This window comes from Alligator sinensis, unplaced genomic scaffold (genome assembly GCF_000455745.1).
Source record: "Alligator sinensis unplaced genomic scaffold, ASM45574v1 scaffold1367_1, whole genome shotgun sequence".
NCBI classification, from domain to species: Eukaryota; Metazoa; Chordata; order Crocodylia; family Alligatoridae; genus Alligator; species Alligator sinensis.
This window is the reverse complement of record NW_005843096.1, coordinates 360,302-378,301: the sequence shown is the minus strand read 5'-3', so window position 1 is coordinate 378,301 and position 18,000 is coordinate 360,302. Positions and strand designations below refer to the sequence as shown.

At 39.1% G+C, this 18,000-nt stretch overlaps 1 protein-coding gene across 1 annotated transcript; it reads right to left on the bottom strand.

The window, feature by feature from the left end:
• Positions 1-279: 279 nt before the first annotated feature.
• Positions 280-16,571, bottom strand: LOC102384651 (apolipoprotein B-100-like; the record flags this gene model as incomplete). The annotated part of the gene is made up of 19 exons (XM_006037295.3): positions 16,434-16,571; positions 14,620-14,658; positions 13,345-13,460; positions 12,624-12,769; positions 11,718-11,871; positions 11,397-11,552; positions 9,519-9,643; positions 9,246-9,331; positions 8,691-8,910; positions 7,165-7,392; positions 6,882-6,999; positions 6,616-6,762; positions 5,573-5,784; positions 4,975-5,212; positions 3,959-4,135; positions 3,128-3,319; positions 2,023-2,190; positions 961-1,172; positions 280-462 (listed from the first exon to the last, which is right to left on the bottom strand). Coding segments are annotated over exons 1-19 (2,975 nt in total), but the record flags the coding sequence as incomplete, so codon positions are not given.
• Positions 16,572-18,000: the final 1,429 nt, after the last annotated feature.

The window sequence follows — 18,000 nt, the reverse complement described above, 5'->3', positions numbered from 1 at the left end:
AGCGGGGGGAGGGAGTGGGGGGAGGGGGGGAGAAAGGGAGAAAGGGGAGGAACAGGGAGGAGAGGAAGTCACTTATTTTATTTAAGACAGAAAACAGTAAAAATCAATATGATTCCCAATAAGCCTGTTTCTGAGCTGATATGAAAGTACGTGAAATCTGGTATGAAGTTTGTTATGAAAGTACATGAAGAACAGTATTATGTATGTGAGCCTTACAAGGAAAGGTTGACTTATGAGGGGTAGACAAAAACGGACATAGTGAAAGATCAGATGGCTAACCTGGTTTCTCCAGTCAGTGGATAGTACGGTGCTGCCTCTGTGGTACTGGAATTAGAGTATTCTACCTTGGTACAGTAATTTAGACCAGTGAAGAGAGGTTTGCAAGATGTCCATGACTCTCTGTTCTCAATCAGAGGTGGAATTACTTCAGTTTTGGTTGGTGAAACCAAATGTAATGTGTTACTGGAAGACAAAAGTGAACCTAGTTATTTTCAAGAAACTTATATAAATATTACTTTAAAATGAAAAGCCCTATTCATTACATTTCTTTTCAAATGAAACACTTTTGAAAACAGTCCATAAAAAGCTTTCTGAATTTAGTGAGAAAACAATCAAATTATTTAATAATAATAATAGTTGTAATGATAAGGAATTAACAACATCTCTTTTACATAGATAGTATCACCATTATTTTATAGAAAAGGAAAGGAAAGCTAATATTACTGACATTGTGTTATCTGCCGCTCGTATCTATGAGACTGGACTCTCGGCTAGTTCAGAAAGAAGGTGGTACTACAAAGGAATTTAGTTCAACTTTAAAATGCCAACAGTTTTCCAGAAAATAAAAAGTAAAATAAAATCCAGAACAGCATTTATTGTTGAAAAACAGAAAGCAAGAAAAAAGAAGGGCAATTGAAATCTTGGACAAGCATATATGTTCTCTCTCTGTATATCAAATACCTGATACTGAATAGCTTGGTTGGAGTCTTTGGAGCAGGGATGCTGAATTTTAACTGTCTATCTTTCATGCCAATATGGGCTTCAAATCCAGACTCATGGTAGATAATGGAGTTCATCTGCACACCACTTCTAGCAAACACTGGGATGTTTATTCCCACATGACTAATAAATTCAATTCCCACTGAGGGTTTAGCAATCAGCTCTGCATGCATCTACAGGAAGAACACAAGAATTACATATACATTTATTTCCCTAAAGAAGACTTTATACCTTTGTATCTGGTTATAAATGCTAGTTCAGACAATGGGATAAGACTACAGAGTTCACAAGGGTGCCTGTATTATAGTGTGCTGGAGCAGACTTGATTAATTGATTAATTGAGTCTGCTGGAGTGTGCTAGTTATCATGCTCCAGCCAGCCTCTGCATCTCATGTATAGTTAAAGCATTTCCTCCTCCTTTCTGAAGTTCAGGGATGCTGATACAAGAGACACTCTGGACACATTAATTAGAGCTGCTCTATTTAAAAAGCTCCCCCACCACTCCTGGAGCATGCGTAAAAATACCCTGAGATTCTGATCTCATTTTGCAAAATTGCAGAAAAAGAAATCATCCAAAGACAGTACTGTGTTAAGTATGGTCTCAACAGAGACTGTGGAGTCTTATTTTGTTACCTAAACTAGCGTTATAACCCCTATACAGTTAATGGGTTAAGTGCTTTGTATCCTCTTTGAGCCCTTCAGTTCATCTTCACCTCTCTCAGCAGTGCCCCCTTTTTTCCTGCAGCTTTCCCTATCTTTTCATTTACACGACCGTCTTCCTATTCAGTACCCTTGGTCTCTGCAATCTATTCATAGCATCTGATGAAGTAGAATGCAGCCTACAAAACTTCATGCCTCTCTGAATGTTAGTCTATAAGGTGCAACCCTGCCCTGCCTTCTGCATACCTACAGACTAACACATTTAGCCACCATTCTTTACTTGCCCATTTCACTGGTGTGTTCCCAAGCAAGACAGTATGCTTGTTGGGAGACTATAATATGAAGATAGTAGTTAAGACGTACGTGCTTTTGGTGCATCTTCATCCCGGCTTTGGCTCCAGGGGTCATAATTCCAGATAGAGCAACCTGGAGTTGAAATCCTGCTCCAGTTGGTAGCTCAAATTCATTGTCCATAAACATGTAGTGAACAAATAAATCTGCCTCGGTGCCTTTTGAGATGGCTTGCACAATCTGTGAATCAAACAAGAAAATAAATGCTGGACAATATAGTACTTTGAGGTACACTTGGTAAAATTGAAATGAACCTAGAATGTGGTATATTATATTTTTAAGGCATCACATCTTCTATATTAACAATTACTATTCAAAACAAAGGCTAAGATAGACAGACATACAGACATATTACTTTACATGGCAGAAGTAAAAAATTAAGAAAAGTTAATGCATCTTTTCATCACCTAAGCCTGAGAAAAAACTAGTGACCACTAGTGATGATGACCAGTGGTGACAGGTGTAATACTGAAAGAATCTAATTAGACAGACTTGGCAAGATTTGGGCCTTACTGAAGTCAGTGACAAAACTCCATGGTCTGAAAATCAAATATAAATATAAAAATAAAATATCAAATATAAAACAGAGTAACAAATACAAAACACAGAGTAACAAATCTCCCAAATCCAGGCGTTTTCAAATGATCTGAACCTTCTCACTCTTCTCTGGATTAGCAATTAGATTTAAACAACTATTGCAAAACCATTGGACTGGAAAGGACCCAAAGGAACTTCTAGTCCAATTGTCTGCATACAAACAAAATTATCATAGCTCATCAACCATGCCATGCCTATCCAGCCTCTTTTAGAAAACTTCCAGCAAAAGAGATTGCACAACTTTCCTAGACCAGTCTTTCCACTATCTTACTGTTCTTATAGCTGGGAAGATGTTACTGAGATTGAATTGAAATCAATATGCTGTGATCAAGAGGTGGTATTAAATTAGTTCATTTGACATTATACTTGAAATACTTTTCTCTGTAGTTTTCTTTTTAAATGACTAATAATATTTCATTCAAATAGCCATGATTTTTCAAAGTAAGCACAAATTAAACCATTAAAAATATCTGGTAGAAAAACCTAATCAGAAATATTCATTCAGCACTCAAAAACATACCTTTTCTGGAATGCTCAGCAGAGTTTTAATGGTCTTTAAAAGCATATTACCAAGAAGCTTGAAATCATTGAGTTTCATGTACCCTAGTTCTTCTCCAAGTATTTGGAGGTAAGCTCTAGCTTCAGGGAAGTCTTTGTTTCCCACTTCTTTTATCAGTTTTTCAAGATTACGTGTTAGTCCAGTCATCAGCTCCTGAATCAAAAGTAGAATGAAATGAGATCCCTTTGAAAAATTGTGTCACTCTGTACAGCCAGTACAACTAAGTGATGAACACACACTAATCTGTACATACATTCTTATTGCTGATAAAACTCAGGATCTTTGATTTGTTAAAATATGATAAAGCAACATCTTTACCTAGAATTAGAGTGAGAGCACATGACATGTATTCTGGAGTAACTTGACTTTCTCTGAAGTAAAAGTGGATTGGATGTTGATATACATCACACAGGCCACATCTACATGAGATGCTGACTGCACAGTAACCTGAGTTACTGCGCAGTACCACCGACAAATGGCTTTTTTGTGACACTGACTGCACAGTAGCTCAAGACGACTGTGCAGTAGCATCGCGTCATGGTTTGTGCCATGAGGTGCTACCGCACAGTAGTCTGGAGCTACTGTGCAGTCAGTGTCTCATGCAGATGCAGCCACTGAATCATGAAATGTTTGGGGTTTTTTAAATTTCTGTAGATTAACCACAACAGAATAGTGTTTCTGATATGCAAGAAGTGCATATTGCATATGCTTTATTATATATATGTGAAGCCTTATATATGCAGACATTAAAGATCAATTAATTTCTAATCAAAGAACAGTCTGAAAGTATACCTGTTCCTGTACGTTTTTCCTGGAGTAACCAAAATAATCAAAGAGCATTTTGGAAACCTGCTCTGGAACTCGGCCATCGATCCAATACAAAGCCTTGCTGGTGCTGTCAGGGAAAAACCCTTGTTGTCCAAACAGTGCTTCTAGTGTTGGCTCAAAGTTCTTTCCATCCAAGCCGATCTGAAATAAGTAAAGCATTATCATAACTGAGACCCCTTCCCCATTTCCTGAGAAAGCTCTGCAGCACAGACACTATCTAGTGACCAGTGTTTCAAGTATATATTGCATGCAGAGAAAGCTTTAGAAAAAAGTTTTCCTGTGCAGCAAGGCTGAGAAGCAGGCTGCTGCATACCACTTACAATTAAATTCATCCCCGTGAAGATGACTAGCAACACAACTCATGCAGTGTTTTTATATCTCTTAATTCCTAACACAAGTACTTAGGTATATCCTTAGTAGGTCATAGAACTCTAGCCAGGTTATCACCTAGCAATGCATTGTATTTTTACTTGGTGCATCTACACAAGATGCTTAATGCACATTAGACTAATTCTACAGTGCATTAGCATGTTATGGCAAAAGCCATGCTAATGTGCTAATGTGCAGGAGAATTAGTCTACTGTGCATTACTTTTCACAAAAAGACCATGCGCTGGCGCTGCTGTGCAGTAGCTCCAGTTACTGCACATTTAGGTAGTAGCTCATATTAGAGGTACTAAACTTAATGCACAGTAACAACAGCACATTAATACATGTGTAGACAAGCCCACTGAGACTTTGCATGACAGTCTAAACCTGTAATGCACCTAGATGTGCTGGTAATGGGTGTCAGCAAAGGAGGTGACTTCACAGAAAGTCCACTGAAATCAAAGGAAAGAGTTCAATTGACTTAAGAGGGCTTTAGACCGGGTCCTAAATGCTTCTGAAAAGAAATTTTACTTCAGTGCAAGTTTTGCAAGCAAGCAAGCAAGCAGGACAGAAAGAAAGAAAAGTTGCAAAATAGCAAAAAAAGTGGTATACCTCAAAGATATCCATTGGACTAAACCCATACACTTGCAAAGTAGTTTTTAACATGGTTTCTTTAGGAACAGCATTGTTTGGCTCAAATAAGAGGTTCCCTTCCACTCTGGCGGAGAAAGAGTTATTTCCTGGCAGAGACACATTTTTGGAAATCTGATAATTCCGTGAGAACTTTTTGAAATCCCTGGCTGTTGGAATCTGGAATCCTTTAAAAGCTTCTTGTAATTTGTTTTTCAGGCTGAAAAAAGGACAAGAAATGCATGGAAATACAGTTAATATAATATCACAAGTATTTCAGTCTTAGATCATTTGGGAATTTTGATTCAGTCATATTGACTGCAATTAGTCAATGCTTTTCCCATGCTCGTGTAGTGTAGTCCGATCCTCAATCACTTTAAACTGTTTGTATTCAAAACACTGGCTTACCTCAGCCAGTGACCTAGCCTTCTGACTTCAGATTTTTTTAAATAATTTTTTTTAAGTTAACCATTATCTTTCAGGGGAAAAATATAAAACCATTGAATACGATCTGAGCATTGCAGTTAGGTTCAGAATTTCATTCCTAGGTCAGCACTGCTCAATTTAATTTTGCACTTACAATTCAATGCCTATTTCTTCAGAGTCCAAAATGTTGGTAATGTGTGAGCTGACAAAACTTTTCACTTGTTCATTCTTGTCCTTTGAGACAGTTTTCACAATTTTAACAAGATCAGACTGGGAAGGATTTTTCATGATCATGAGATAGGCTGCCAGACGTTTTTCAACTGGAGCATCAGCTTCTTGGAAAATTGTAAGCAGCACTGCACGGTCCTATACCAACAATGAAAAGTCAATTAGTGTGCTATAATCTGGTCAATAAATGAGATGCCTATCCCTGTCTGAAACATATTGGATCATGCTATTCCTTTAAGGACAGTTAAGCCGCTTATTTCCACAACTGATAAAAGTTTTCTTTTTAGCAATTTGTTTCAATACGTAAAGTGAAGGTTGCGTCTCTGTATTTGTTACAACTGATTTCATATTTTGTTTGCAGCAACTGAAAAAAGTGGATGAAAATTGAAATACGTTCCTTTTGGACTGTTGAAAACAAGAATGTTTTCAGTTTTTTTAATCCCCAAAAGTCAAAGACAGTTACAGAAAAAATTCATAGATTCATAGATTGTGAGACTGGAAGGGGCCTCGGAAGATCATTAAGTCCAGCCCCCTGCACCAAGCAGGAAAGACAACTGGCAATGAAATGACAATGAAAATTATTTTATTTTTTTTCCATGGGGGTGGGTGCGGGGAGGAGGGGGGGAAACATTTTCCAAAGAGATTTTTTGATATATGTAATAGTAGTAGTACTATATGTAGTAGTAGTAGTACTAAGTACTCCAACTTTAAAATAGGGCTAACTGAAAGTCTTAATTTCTATTCTACAGGAAATTATGATGTTCTGCAAAAAACTGTGTTCCATTTTGAAACTAACCTTGAAATTCAAAGTTGAATTTTCAAAATGTTATGTCAAAGGGAAAAAAAAATGTAAATGATCAAAACAGTTTACTTCAAAATTGTTTAAATATAATTGAACCTGGGAGCATAAATGCTCAGGTCCTCAGTTCAGCCAGTGCACTCTCAATTCCCCAGCAGTGTTGGATTTACCTCTTCAGTAAGAGTCATTTTCCGCAAGGCCTGGATGGCTGATTTCTGAACTGAAAGTGTTGCAGCTTCACTTTGGATGCAGGTCCTAACAGCAGATTTCAGACTCGGATGAGCTTCTTCCAGTACACTGCCCATGTTTCCTATAGCCTGTGAGCAATGAAAACAAGGCAATAAACACTTTTTTCTTCACCACCCAGAACGTAGCGCTACACCCTTTTACTGTTTGAACAGAACAGCTCCTGTACATGGGAAGGGAAATGAAATACCCTTAGTGTGAGGTAGGCTAGTTCATTATCTCCAGAGCACTCATTGCCAAGCAGTGATTCCATGAATTTTGCAACATCCTTCACTTCTTCTGTTATAATATTCCTCTCTCTGTAGAATCTATGGAGAGACAGAATGGAACGGGGAACCATCAGAATCTCCTTACTTGGATGTGTCTAATTGGATTTGTTTTCAATCAAATGACATTAGGTCTCAATAATTATAAGACTGCTTGACCCCACCCCCACCTTCCGTTCCCCGAAACTATATGTAGTTAGTCCTCACCCATTAACAGTGTGGCTTAAGGCATAAAAAGAAGCTCGACTTCGCAGATGCTGGGCCATGTTAAGAATTTCCCGTAGTCTTTTCGGACATGGAGAAGGCACCAATCCAAGTGTGTATGTAACTATGTCTGCTACAAGAGGACTGACGTGGCCACTTCGCAGTATCTGTAGGATGGCACTGTAGCACTCTAGGGTACCGCACTGAGTCAGAGCCTGTATCGTGATAGAACTGAAAGCAAAAGAGAGAGTTTACGTCAGCTCCATGTTTGTGAGGATATAACCATGCCACACTTCTTTGACGCTCTTGGCTCCAACTCTATCCTAGTGAAAATGGACATTTTCTATAATTAAGAGAGGTTTTTGCATCGCTAAGGACCAAGTCTTGAAATTCAGATTCAGATCTGAACTTCTTGTCATCCCCAGCAGTACAGATTCTCAAATCCAACACATTGCAGGTAATGGTCCAAGTCAAAAACAGACAAGGATTCAAGAGTCTTCTGGTTTCAGAAGGGGACTTCTCACTGACCTTTTGGTTCAGGCTTATCCTCAAGCCTTTTTGATCCCAGCTATACACGTAAAACCTCTATTCATTCATTCATTCATTCATAGTTTCATTTACCTGAAACTATACTTGTGTGCTGTAAATATGTGTCTGTGAGTGCATTGCAGCATCATATTGCTTACACAATAGCCAGCTATGTGTAACAAAAAGGTTCTTATAACACTGCTATAACCAATTTGCACCCTTCCCATGCCCACAAGCAAACCCTTAATCTCCATGATATGATAAGCCAAACTAACACTGCTTTTTCCAAATCTGTGAACTGAATAAAATGCAACCAGGAGGGACACATTTGGACAGAAAAGTTCTGGATCATCCAAAATCATCTGCTCCCTACAAGTAGTGATGTAGTAGCAGCAGGCATCGGGGTCATAATTAGTGTATTTGAGCAAATCTGTTCCTTGTATTGCCCATGTAAGGTTGAACCTATATCTATCTAATCTTTAAAACCTATACATGAGACTGTGCATGGTAATGCAGTAATGTGGGGATGGCTAGCATCTATGATTGCTGGTTCACTAATTGTTGCATGGTGCTAATTGCATGCCGGTATGGGAGTAGATCAGGAAATGCTGTGGATTTGATAGCACATTTAGCAGAATTGATTGTCTTTTAGAGGCCAGTTCCCCAATTAATATAAGATGATGAACAGCTATGGAGAAAATGTAAAATTTTACTTTTCAGCGAAAGGTAAGGATTTAAATAAAAACATAATGCTCTAAACCCTGTTGAAATAGATGATTACCAAGCTGATTTTGTTTGGGGATAATATTTAATCGTGCTTACCCTCCTCTCTCTAGCCTGTTCACATGGCCTATCTTTCAAAATGTTCAATATTGCAACATGCAAGATTAGGCACGAATTAGGCACTATTTATAGCAGAACATCAGGTTTGGAATTGATTTAACCCCATATTGCAACATGGTGTTTTTGCATAACACAAGAGCACACTGCTGCGTACATACCTGGAAGTTTCAATCATCTTTGGAACAAGAGAACCAAGCGTGTCATTGTGTAAGCTTCTAAGACCGGATACAAATCTGTAAAAGAGCCTTGGTCTCTGCTGGTTGTTCTGGGAAGAGGATAGCTTCTGTAGTTCCTCAAGGGTTTTCAGAACAGAATCTCCAAACTTTGAAGATTTAGCATTCGAATTTTCAAGTGAAAGTCCTCTCTTTTCCAGTGCAGCTAAAAAGCAGCAAAACATATTAATTACTTCTTTACTGAAGGGGTATGTTATTTCTGACTACTCCTTTCCACCCATTTGCATAATAACATTTCTTTTTCAGTCTTGTATAGCTGCTGATGTGGCTAAACCATTCATTTTCCCCAAACTAGCATATGCACAGCAGAATAAACATCACAGTTATTTCCTGAAGTTTTTCTTTTTTTTTTTCTCTGACTGTAAGTATTGACCACTTTACATAACCTCCCAAATGGTTTCAGTCTTCCCAAATTGCTTTTTGGGTGTAGTTTACTATTCACCAAAAAAATATTTGTATCTGTGCAGAGCCATGTCGCACCTTCATCAAAGGTTCTGCTGTTGCTCTTTGGGGTGTCTTCGAGCTTCAGTGTCTGTGTAACTTGTGTCATTATTCCATACCGATTTCTAGGAAACAAAGTTAAGATACAGCACTTTAGTTGAGTCTAAATAATTTAGATGGATCTTGTCTGATTGTAACTGTGTTACAATTCATGCAGTTGACAGGAGAATGAGTCAGAATAGAATTTGACCATTTATTTTTCATGATTCATATTTGCAAAGAAAGGATAAAATAAAATAGCATGCAGCCTACTTGTACGAGGAAGGCAGGAACAGGTGTTTTTCACTACACACCACTTCAGACACGTGCCGTCTCTTGGTATCAATAGAGTACTGACAGTACTGAGTGCTCTTGATCAGGGTTGACAAGGGACTATCCTGTAAAAATGAATTGGATGATCATTTTTCTTTGTATCATTTCAGTAAAACAAATAGTTTGCATTTGAGAAGTTCAGACATGGTGAAAGCAGCAATGCTGTTTAAATTGTCATTGACGTCGTAGCTTTTTGCTAAATAATTCTGCAAATATCATTCCTGATCCTGAAGCCTCTACAGATGCAAAAACCCTACTGAGGCTTTATCTCAGGTGTCAATCAAATTAGTGAAATGTTTGCTTGAGGAGGAACTGTAGTAGAGGGGTTCTGATAATACATTTTATTGAACCAACTGAATATTATTTTCATTTCAATGAAAAGATGGGGGTTAGATTAGATGACCTCCCGAGGCCCCTTAAAGCCCTATTTTTCTATGACTTACATTGTTTTCATTGACAAATGAAAATTGTTTTATCTGGTATTTAGCTTTGGCCATCTCTGCTTTTTTCCCTGACCTGAAGAAGGGCAATTTGTGTCTGGAAGCTTGTCTGACATCTCCCCCAACTATTCGGTTGGCCCACTAAAAGTGAATACCAAAGAATCACTTGCTTCTCATGTACTGCCTGGAGCATCATGGCTACAACAACCCTCCAACCCTACTAGGTACAAATAGATTGATCCTTTATAGCAGGGGTGTCAAATATATGGCCAGAACTAGCCTATTGATTCTCTTTATCTAGTCTGTTGAACTAATGGCTGGCAACCAGAAGCTGGGGGATATGGCTTGCTGCAGAATGCAAGGCCCTTTGGCTCATGGCCACTGGCAGAAAGTTTGACTCACTGACATGGCTGCCCCCAAACTCTTCTTGTGCCCTTGAACACCTCCTGCTACCTGGACCCACTGCTACCCCTGGATTTCTGCTGGTGCTGGACCCCTCACCACCTCCAGACCCACTGCCACTGCCATCATGGTGACCACCCAGCCTGCTCCCATGCCCCAGATTGTATCAGGCACACAAAAAGCCCTGAAGTCCAGATCCAGAGTGGGGTCCCATGTAAGTTGACAACCCTGTTTTACAGGCTCTGGGAAAGGAGACACTCTCGACTCATGAAGTAATTTGCAATGGTTAGAAAAATTCAGACACTAAAACAACTGGTGTTTCTTTTCATTCTTTTGTGGAGTCTGCACTTACAAAGAATTTATAGATTCCTATGAAGGGCAAAAAGCATAAGCACACTTATCCTAGGAGCAAATCTTGAAATGTGTGAGCAAACATTTGTGCATGAGCAACTTAGATGAAAACAGCCTGATTTGTCTCTGAAGATAGGACTTATCAAACAGTTTTACTAGGTTCATGTGGTACCTGCATATGGAGGCTGGTTACAGGCAGTGTATATGTGTAAGTTGAAAGACCTGAACTATAAAGTTTAATGAAATATTTAGCTTATCTTGGTCCATGCCTTATAAGACATTGCCGTTCTTAGAGTTGAAGGTGTATATACATATTAATAAAAAGATTAGCTTTTACAAGTGCTGTCTAAAAACATGTCACAATTCAGTATTCATGGGAGGAATATGAAAGAAGGGGAATTGCTATTCTTTCCTCTTTTTTTTCCATTTACTATCACCATGACAGTAAGTAAAAATCATAGATCAGATTCAGTTCTCACAGATGTGCATGCAGCACTATCAGGGTCTTCAAAAATACATTTGAATAAAAGTTTACCTTATTTGTAATGGTCATGGTTTCTAGAAAATAATCTAGCTCTAGTTATCAAAGAATGCTCTTAAACAATATTATTCCTTGTGAACTTACCAGTCCCTTTATAAGGGCAATTGGGCTGACATGTTCTCTAACAGGATTGAAGTTATCACAGGTTTTCAGGTTTCTGTTCATTGAAATATCTGTTGCTATGCTTCCTTTTCTGGTCCTGACTTCAACTTCAGTGTCACATTTTCCATAGACAGTATCCTGGAAAGGAGTGAAAAATTAGCATAATTGTTCATGTTACCAGACAAGTCCAAATTCAGCTACAATGGACCCTTTCTACCAAAATTCCTGAGCAAGAAATTCAGGATTGGGTTCACTAAGTGAGATCTGCTGGAGAAATAAAAGTAACTGTTCTCAAATTCCTACCATGGGAACAATTTTGGTTTTGTCTTCTGTTTCCATTGGCACCAGAAGAGCTGAAATGATCCCCCTCTTGATGTTAAGAATATTCACAGACTCGTGCTTCTCAGGGTAGAGCTGGACTTTTGTCCCATCCTGCATGTTAAATTTCAGCTCATGCCTGTCAGAAAGAAAAAAAAAATATTAGAAATGTGACAAAGTAGAATAGCAAAGCGGTGGATCCTTTGTCACCCAATGTCTTTGTATCAAGACTGGATAACTTCTTGAAAAAAAAAATGTTCCTCCTCCACCTCAAGTTATGTTGAAGTTCTTTGTCTGTGAAATACAGGACAGAAAAGTAGCATTTGGGACTTCTTCCAGAAGGATGCTCCCTGCATAAGCAGAGGCACTGAAACAAGTGACAAAGTGAGTGTAGACATAGGAGACAAAAAAGTGTTGGAGACTGGTGGAGCAGAGGCAGGATATGCATTACTTTACAAATGCAGGTAGGTCGTTATGTTGCGAAGGATTATAAAGATACAACTGGGCTGCAGTCTGAGCCCATTTTTTCACGTGTAAGCAGTACCAATTGCAGACGGTGTTTGAGAATATTTTCCATGCAGGGGACCTGTCCACTATCAGAAATGTACCAGTGGAGACTCTGGTAATTCCTATACCATAACCCACCAGTAGAAAGGGACCTGGCCAGGCATCCCAGAGACAGCAGAGCTCAGTTATACCATCTTCCTGTAGCGTGACTTATGTGTGTCCCTGACTAGCCCTCAACTGTATTGAGACCAAGTGAGCCAGTGAGCTACAACTAGTCTCCCCCAATTCGCTTCAAAATCTGGGTCAGAACAGCCATGGACCTCAGCCTTTTTTTCAAGGCAGGGCAGATTGTCACACTGTGGTATAGCCTGCATTTTTACTTACTGGGACATAGCACTGGCAAAGTCATCTGAGTTCTTAGATTTTTTCAGCATAGCCTTTCCCTCAGCATCCGTACCAAATACCTCCCGCAGGGTGCACTGGCTTGTCTTCAGGATAAAGCTGCACAGCTGTGGGACCTCCAGTTCCACCTGGAAACACACAGGATATGCGTTTGCTCCTTCTTTCATTAGCACTACCTCGGTTAGCATCTTGAATGACAGCAGACTTCCTAAAATTCATTTTTAAGTAACACTGTGGATGTCAATAGCAGCTTTTGTCTAAAGAAGTGAAAGCAAGCAGGCTTACAGGTACCCAAGTGATGGTAAAGGTCATCTATTCCTCATTTTGATCAGAAGCTAGATCAGGCATAGAAAAGTTGACTTGCCCTTAGTCCCATAGTAAGTGACTGAGCCCAGAAAAAAGGACCTCCTCTTCTGCTACATTCACCTCAGTAAATTAGGTAACAGTCAGATCTCAAATTAGGGCTGGTCAAACACTTTAATGAACCAGTGGGAAAAAACGATGTTGATTTAACAACATGTTGTCTTCTAAAAGCATCTGTGTTTCATGCAAAATATTGATTTTTGTTAATATTTCATTCATTAAAGTATGTCTGCTGATGACACTTTGATTCAGCAAAAATTGAGCTGGCTGGGAAATACTTTCCCGCATTGCCAAGTATTGTCTCCAGATTATAGTGTTTTTCTACTTCCCCTTTCTCTACCTTGCAGTTCATTTTGGAGCCAGTTCGTGAATCTGCTGTTCCGGACACTCCACTTGCGGTTTCTGCTTCATAGGTGTAAACGTATTTTCTGAGGTGCTTAAATCTGGTTGCCTCTTCTGCAATTAGGAAAGCAAGTACATTTTCATGACTTGTTCAGACAATTTAGATATACATATCCAGGTAGCATTATGAAAATTAAAAGCAATTCCCACAATAGAAAAAACATGTTAAGATATTCCCACTGTTGATTTCTTTTTAAGTTTTGGGCATAAAGACTTCAAGGAAATCATTAGAAAGGGACATGGCATTTTTAAATAAAACTTGAATGTCTTTCTGAGACATCCTCTATGGTTCAAACAGAAGCTACAGTTTTAATACAGCAATTGTTGGTTCTTTGGCTTTGGTTAATTGCCATTAACATCTGATAAAGAGTTAGGAATATTTGGTGCAGACAACTAATGCCACTGTTTTAATAAAAGCCTATGTCTTATGGTCTTATGGAACCACATTCATCTAAAAACAAACAGACCAAACCCCGCCAAGAACTGAGTTAAGTTGCCAAAAATTAGCACCAAAAAAGGACATAACCCTGAAACCAGGATGCTGAACTATAGAAGAATCTAAAAATCCTCTCTCAGTTACCATCCTTTCTAAGTACATGTAGGGAATATCAGTCAAAGGATTCAGATGAATTAATCCTGATCACCTGTAGATGGTGCTAGTGTCAAATAAGGGAAAGTAAAGACCACTGGGGACAACACCAACTCATCAGATACTTTGACCCTCCCTGAGAACATTATGTATCCAGCAAGAAGTCAGGGCCAATCAGGGTTCATGACAAAGGTTGCACATAAAGTCAGCATTTCCTTATTCTTGACTTGTTTTAATAAATTATTGCCCTTGCTGATAGAGTTGTTGATGGACTTGACAGATAGTTAGGTAGCCAAGTGCAAATACCTGGGTGTAGCTCAAAGGACTGAATCAGGAGTGAGATTATCAGTGAAAGGTACACGATTCCTGTGTTAAATTTTCAATGTTACAGAAAGAGGGTCTCCAAAGAAGGGATTCACTGCTGGGAATGTGTTGGAAAACCAACAAAGCAAAGAAATGCGGAGTGTATCTCTATGAGATTTTTGCCTAAGAACTCCAGGATATAGTCTATCACATTTATTGTATCTGGCTTAGGATTTATGGAAGAATAAAACCCCACCTCTGGGAAATATCATGAGTTAGCATATTATCAGAGCAAAGTGAATATAAAAAAACAACTCATACTTGAGCAGCTGGGACTTCCGTTCTCAGGCCCCTCTTCTTCTGTAAAGGAGCAGAGTAAGAATTAAAACTTTAGTGTGTGCAACTTTTTTTCTAACGTAATAGTTCAGTTCAGTTTATGAAGGATTCTGGCTGAAAGCCATGCTCCTGGAAACAACATACAACCCTAATATAACTAAATTTAGGCAAAAATAGTAAAACTAATATAACACAGATATACCAATATAAACACAACATTGTGTTTTAGGGGGAGAAACACAGACAAGTAGGACCTTGCTAACTTGTACTAACAAATTAAATTGCTTTTTTTTTTTGCACATGCTGATGTAAGCAATAAAACTCTGATTAATACCAACAGCGTAATCAGGCACCAAGGGCCTGGTTACAGAATTGTTTTGGGCAACTCCTTGGAGCTCTTAACACCTGGACTGTCCACACATTAACACCTAAAACTAGTATTGAGCACTTGTGATGCTCAAAGGTATGCCACTTCGGGACATATACTTTGTGAGTTAGCCATTGAGGGCCCAATTTTAGGCTCACGAAACTAAATAGTAAAGTCAGGTTAACAGTGCAAATGTATACAAAGCTCTGTGCTATATGAAGTATGTGCTACATAAAGTCCATGGATGACGGAGTGAGGTAGAACGCACCAATGTGCTCGGGGCTGTTTATTATTTACGTTGAACATTGTAATTTGTTATTAATTGTGGAAATATTGCAGACTGGATCACTGGCTGCACTGTGGTCTAACTGCCTTTGTAAAAATAATGACAGCTTCACTGTACGGGACTTGTTTGCCCACAAGCAGGGAGAAACCTCAAATTTCATGGACTGGCAAAAAGCAGATCAATATATAATTCACCTGATGTAATGACAAATGTAAATAGATCTGTTGAAAATGTTGTTGAATTTAAGCAATATTTGGATTCCACAAGGCTGCGCCATTGCTTACGATGGGTCTGAATATTGAAAAGGCATGCTGCCGTGGACACAGACAACGATCCAAAGCTCACTGAAATTAATAGGAGTTTTGTGCTTTGTTTCAGTGCAGATTGAGAGAGACCCGTATTTCTTTTTCCATAAAAATAAAATGTATTTTATGGAATGTAATAATTTTAGCAACAAGATATAGGATCAGATCCAGCCTTCACATGACACTAGAGGAGTCGAGAAAGGTACATTTTGGATGAAGCTGATGGTACTGCCATGCATAACACCTGATTTTCCAAACAGCATTCACTGCAGCAGTGCAGGAGTCAGTCCCTTTCCTTCACTGCACTTTACAAACAACAGCAACACTAAACAACCTAAATAGCCACTGCCAGGGAAGGAAGGAGTTTGTTCCCAAGGACACAGCATGACAAAATATACAGATCAGAATTACCACACCCTTTAACACGCGGCCTGTGTCAAACTGCCGTGTTTCCTACCAAAGACATCACGTTTTATTGCTCACCTCCCATCACCGTTACAGTAAAATGAATTGGCAATAACCTTACTGATTCTCCATAATAAGCAACAGTGACCACACTAAAGAACAACAACGAGGCAAAAGCAAACTAGCAGAGCCATGCTTAATGTGTCAAATAAAAATAAACCAACGAAACCAGGTGCTACTTCCAACGTTTCTTTCTGTGGAATTACTGCAGGTCCCTCTCTTAGGGGACAACCCCACCATGGCAAAGAATTGCATCTTTCTCAACTAGAGGAGATGGTTTGTGGCACTCTTGATTTTTACCTCCCTGCAGTTTCACTGAGGGGTGGTCACAGGAAAAGCAGCAGCAAGCCCTTGAATAATATAAGGTACTACTTACGAGCGAGAACATCGCTGCTCAGCAGGAGCAGCAGCAGCCAGAGCTGCAGAGGGCCCATGGCGAGCACCGGCCACTCTTGCAGCCCTCGCTGTGTCTCCTCTTCTTTCCCCCTTCACCTCCTCCCACCACAGCTTCAGGAAGAGAATGAGCCTCACGACTTGGACCTGCATTTATATAGTCCATGGCAAGCAGCTGAGCCAAAGGGTTTAGAAAGTTCAGAGCAAATTGCAAAAGGTCCAAAGGTTGGAGTCCCGGATCCTCTTTTCAATTCCACACCAGGCTCCGACTGGTCTGTCGAGAGCTCCAAAAGGCAGAAGAAGACTGAATATTTATCAGAGATTAGTTATTCTGTCAGGTCATTGGTGTTTTTCCTTAGTGGAGTTTTAAAAGTGAAATACTTCAAAATAGAAAATAGTAATCCAGCTAAAGAGTTTTCCTACTTTTAGCTAGAAAAAAAATACACCATGTAGGTTGTAAAGGAAAAAAGCCAGCACTACTGTAAGTCTGAATTAGTGTGGATGCTGAGAGTCTTGAATAAGACTTATATGTGAGAAATAGGCCATTGTGCAATTCAGACCTTCTCTCTTTACTTAATATGAGCAGGTTGACCTGTTGACATAGGAGGCAGGACAATTTAAAGACTGTCCTTTGCTCCACCATAATGCTCAACATAGCTTGCTAAAGAAAGAGATGCATTTCAGACAGGCTTGCAATACTTGGGAACTGGCCAAGCAAACTGTTGGAGTTTGAATTTGGATGTCCTGAATTCTTGTTGGGTTCAACCAGTCCAGATGTTTAGGTTTTGGTTCCTTGTTTGTAAGCTGCTGTGACAAAGAATTGGATATGAAAGAATGATAAAATGGACACGTTGCGCACAGAACTCAAGGAAAGAAAATAAAAACCATACAGTATCCTTGAGCATTTTGGTACAGACTAGGGCTAGTTGTCAAATCAGAATTTCATCCCACAGGACATTCCAGTGTTTAGAAATGTTTTCATCCCAAATTAATATGGAAAGTCAAATATTGGAATTTGTCAGCAAATGGAGAGCTGTGAAGCTTGGAAGTACCGCCCTACCAAAATAGTTAATTTTGATGTATTTTATCAAGATGAAATATTAGTAAGTTCATTAGTTCTGCATGTGCCATATTCTGCAGTTCAGCTGTCTTAGCCTAATGCAGGTCTTGCCTATCTGAGACTCTTTTTGGACAAATTGGCTAACTCCGTATCTCGACTCACCCTCCATTTGGAGATTTGAAGAGGACAGTTTCAATGTTTTCTATAATATATATCCATCTGGAGTGACAATTTCACGATGCTCATAAAGCTTCCCTTTGTGACACTACTACTTGTGCCTATTGCTAATCATTGTCTGTCTGTCTAGACAGATCATCAGAGACTTTAATATCAGTTTCTAACAGTGCAAACATTGTTCTATTGAAAAAAAGTGACTGCAAGTGACAACCCATGTTTCATTAGTGCTACTCTGTAATTTAACAGCACTAAATACTTATTACAGTCTTTGGAAGTTATTTATTTTCATCCAGCCCATTGGATAATGGGGACT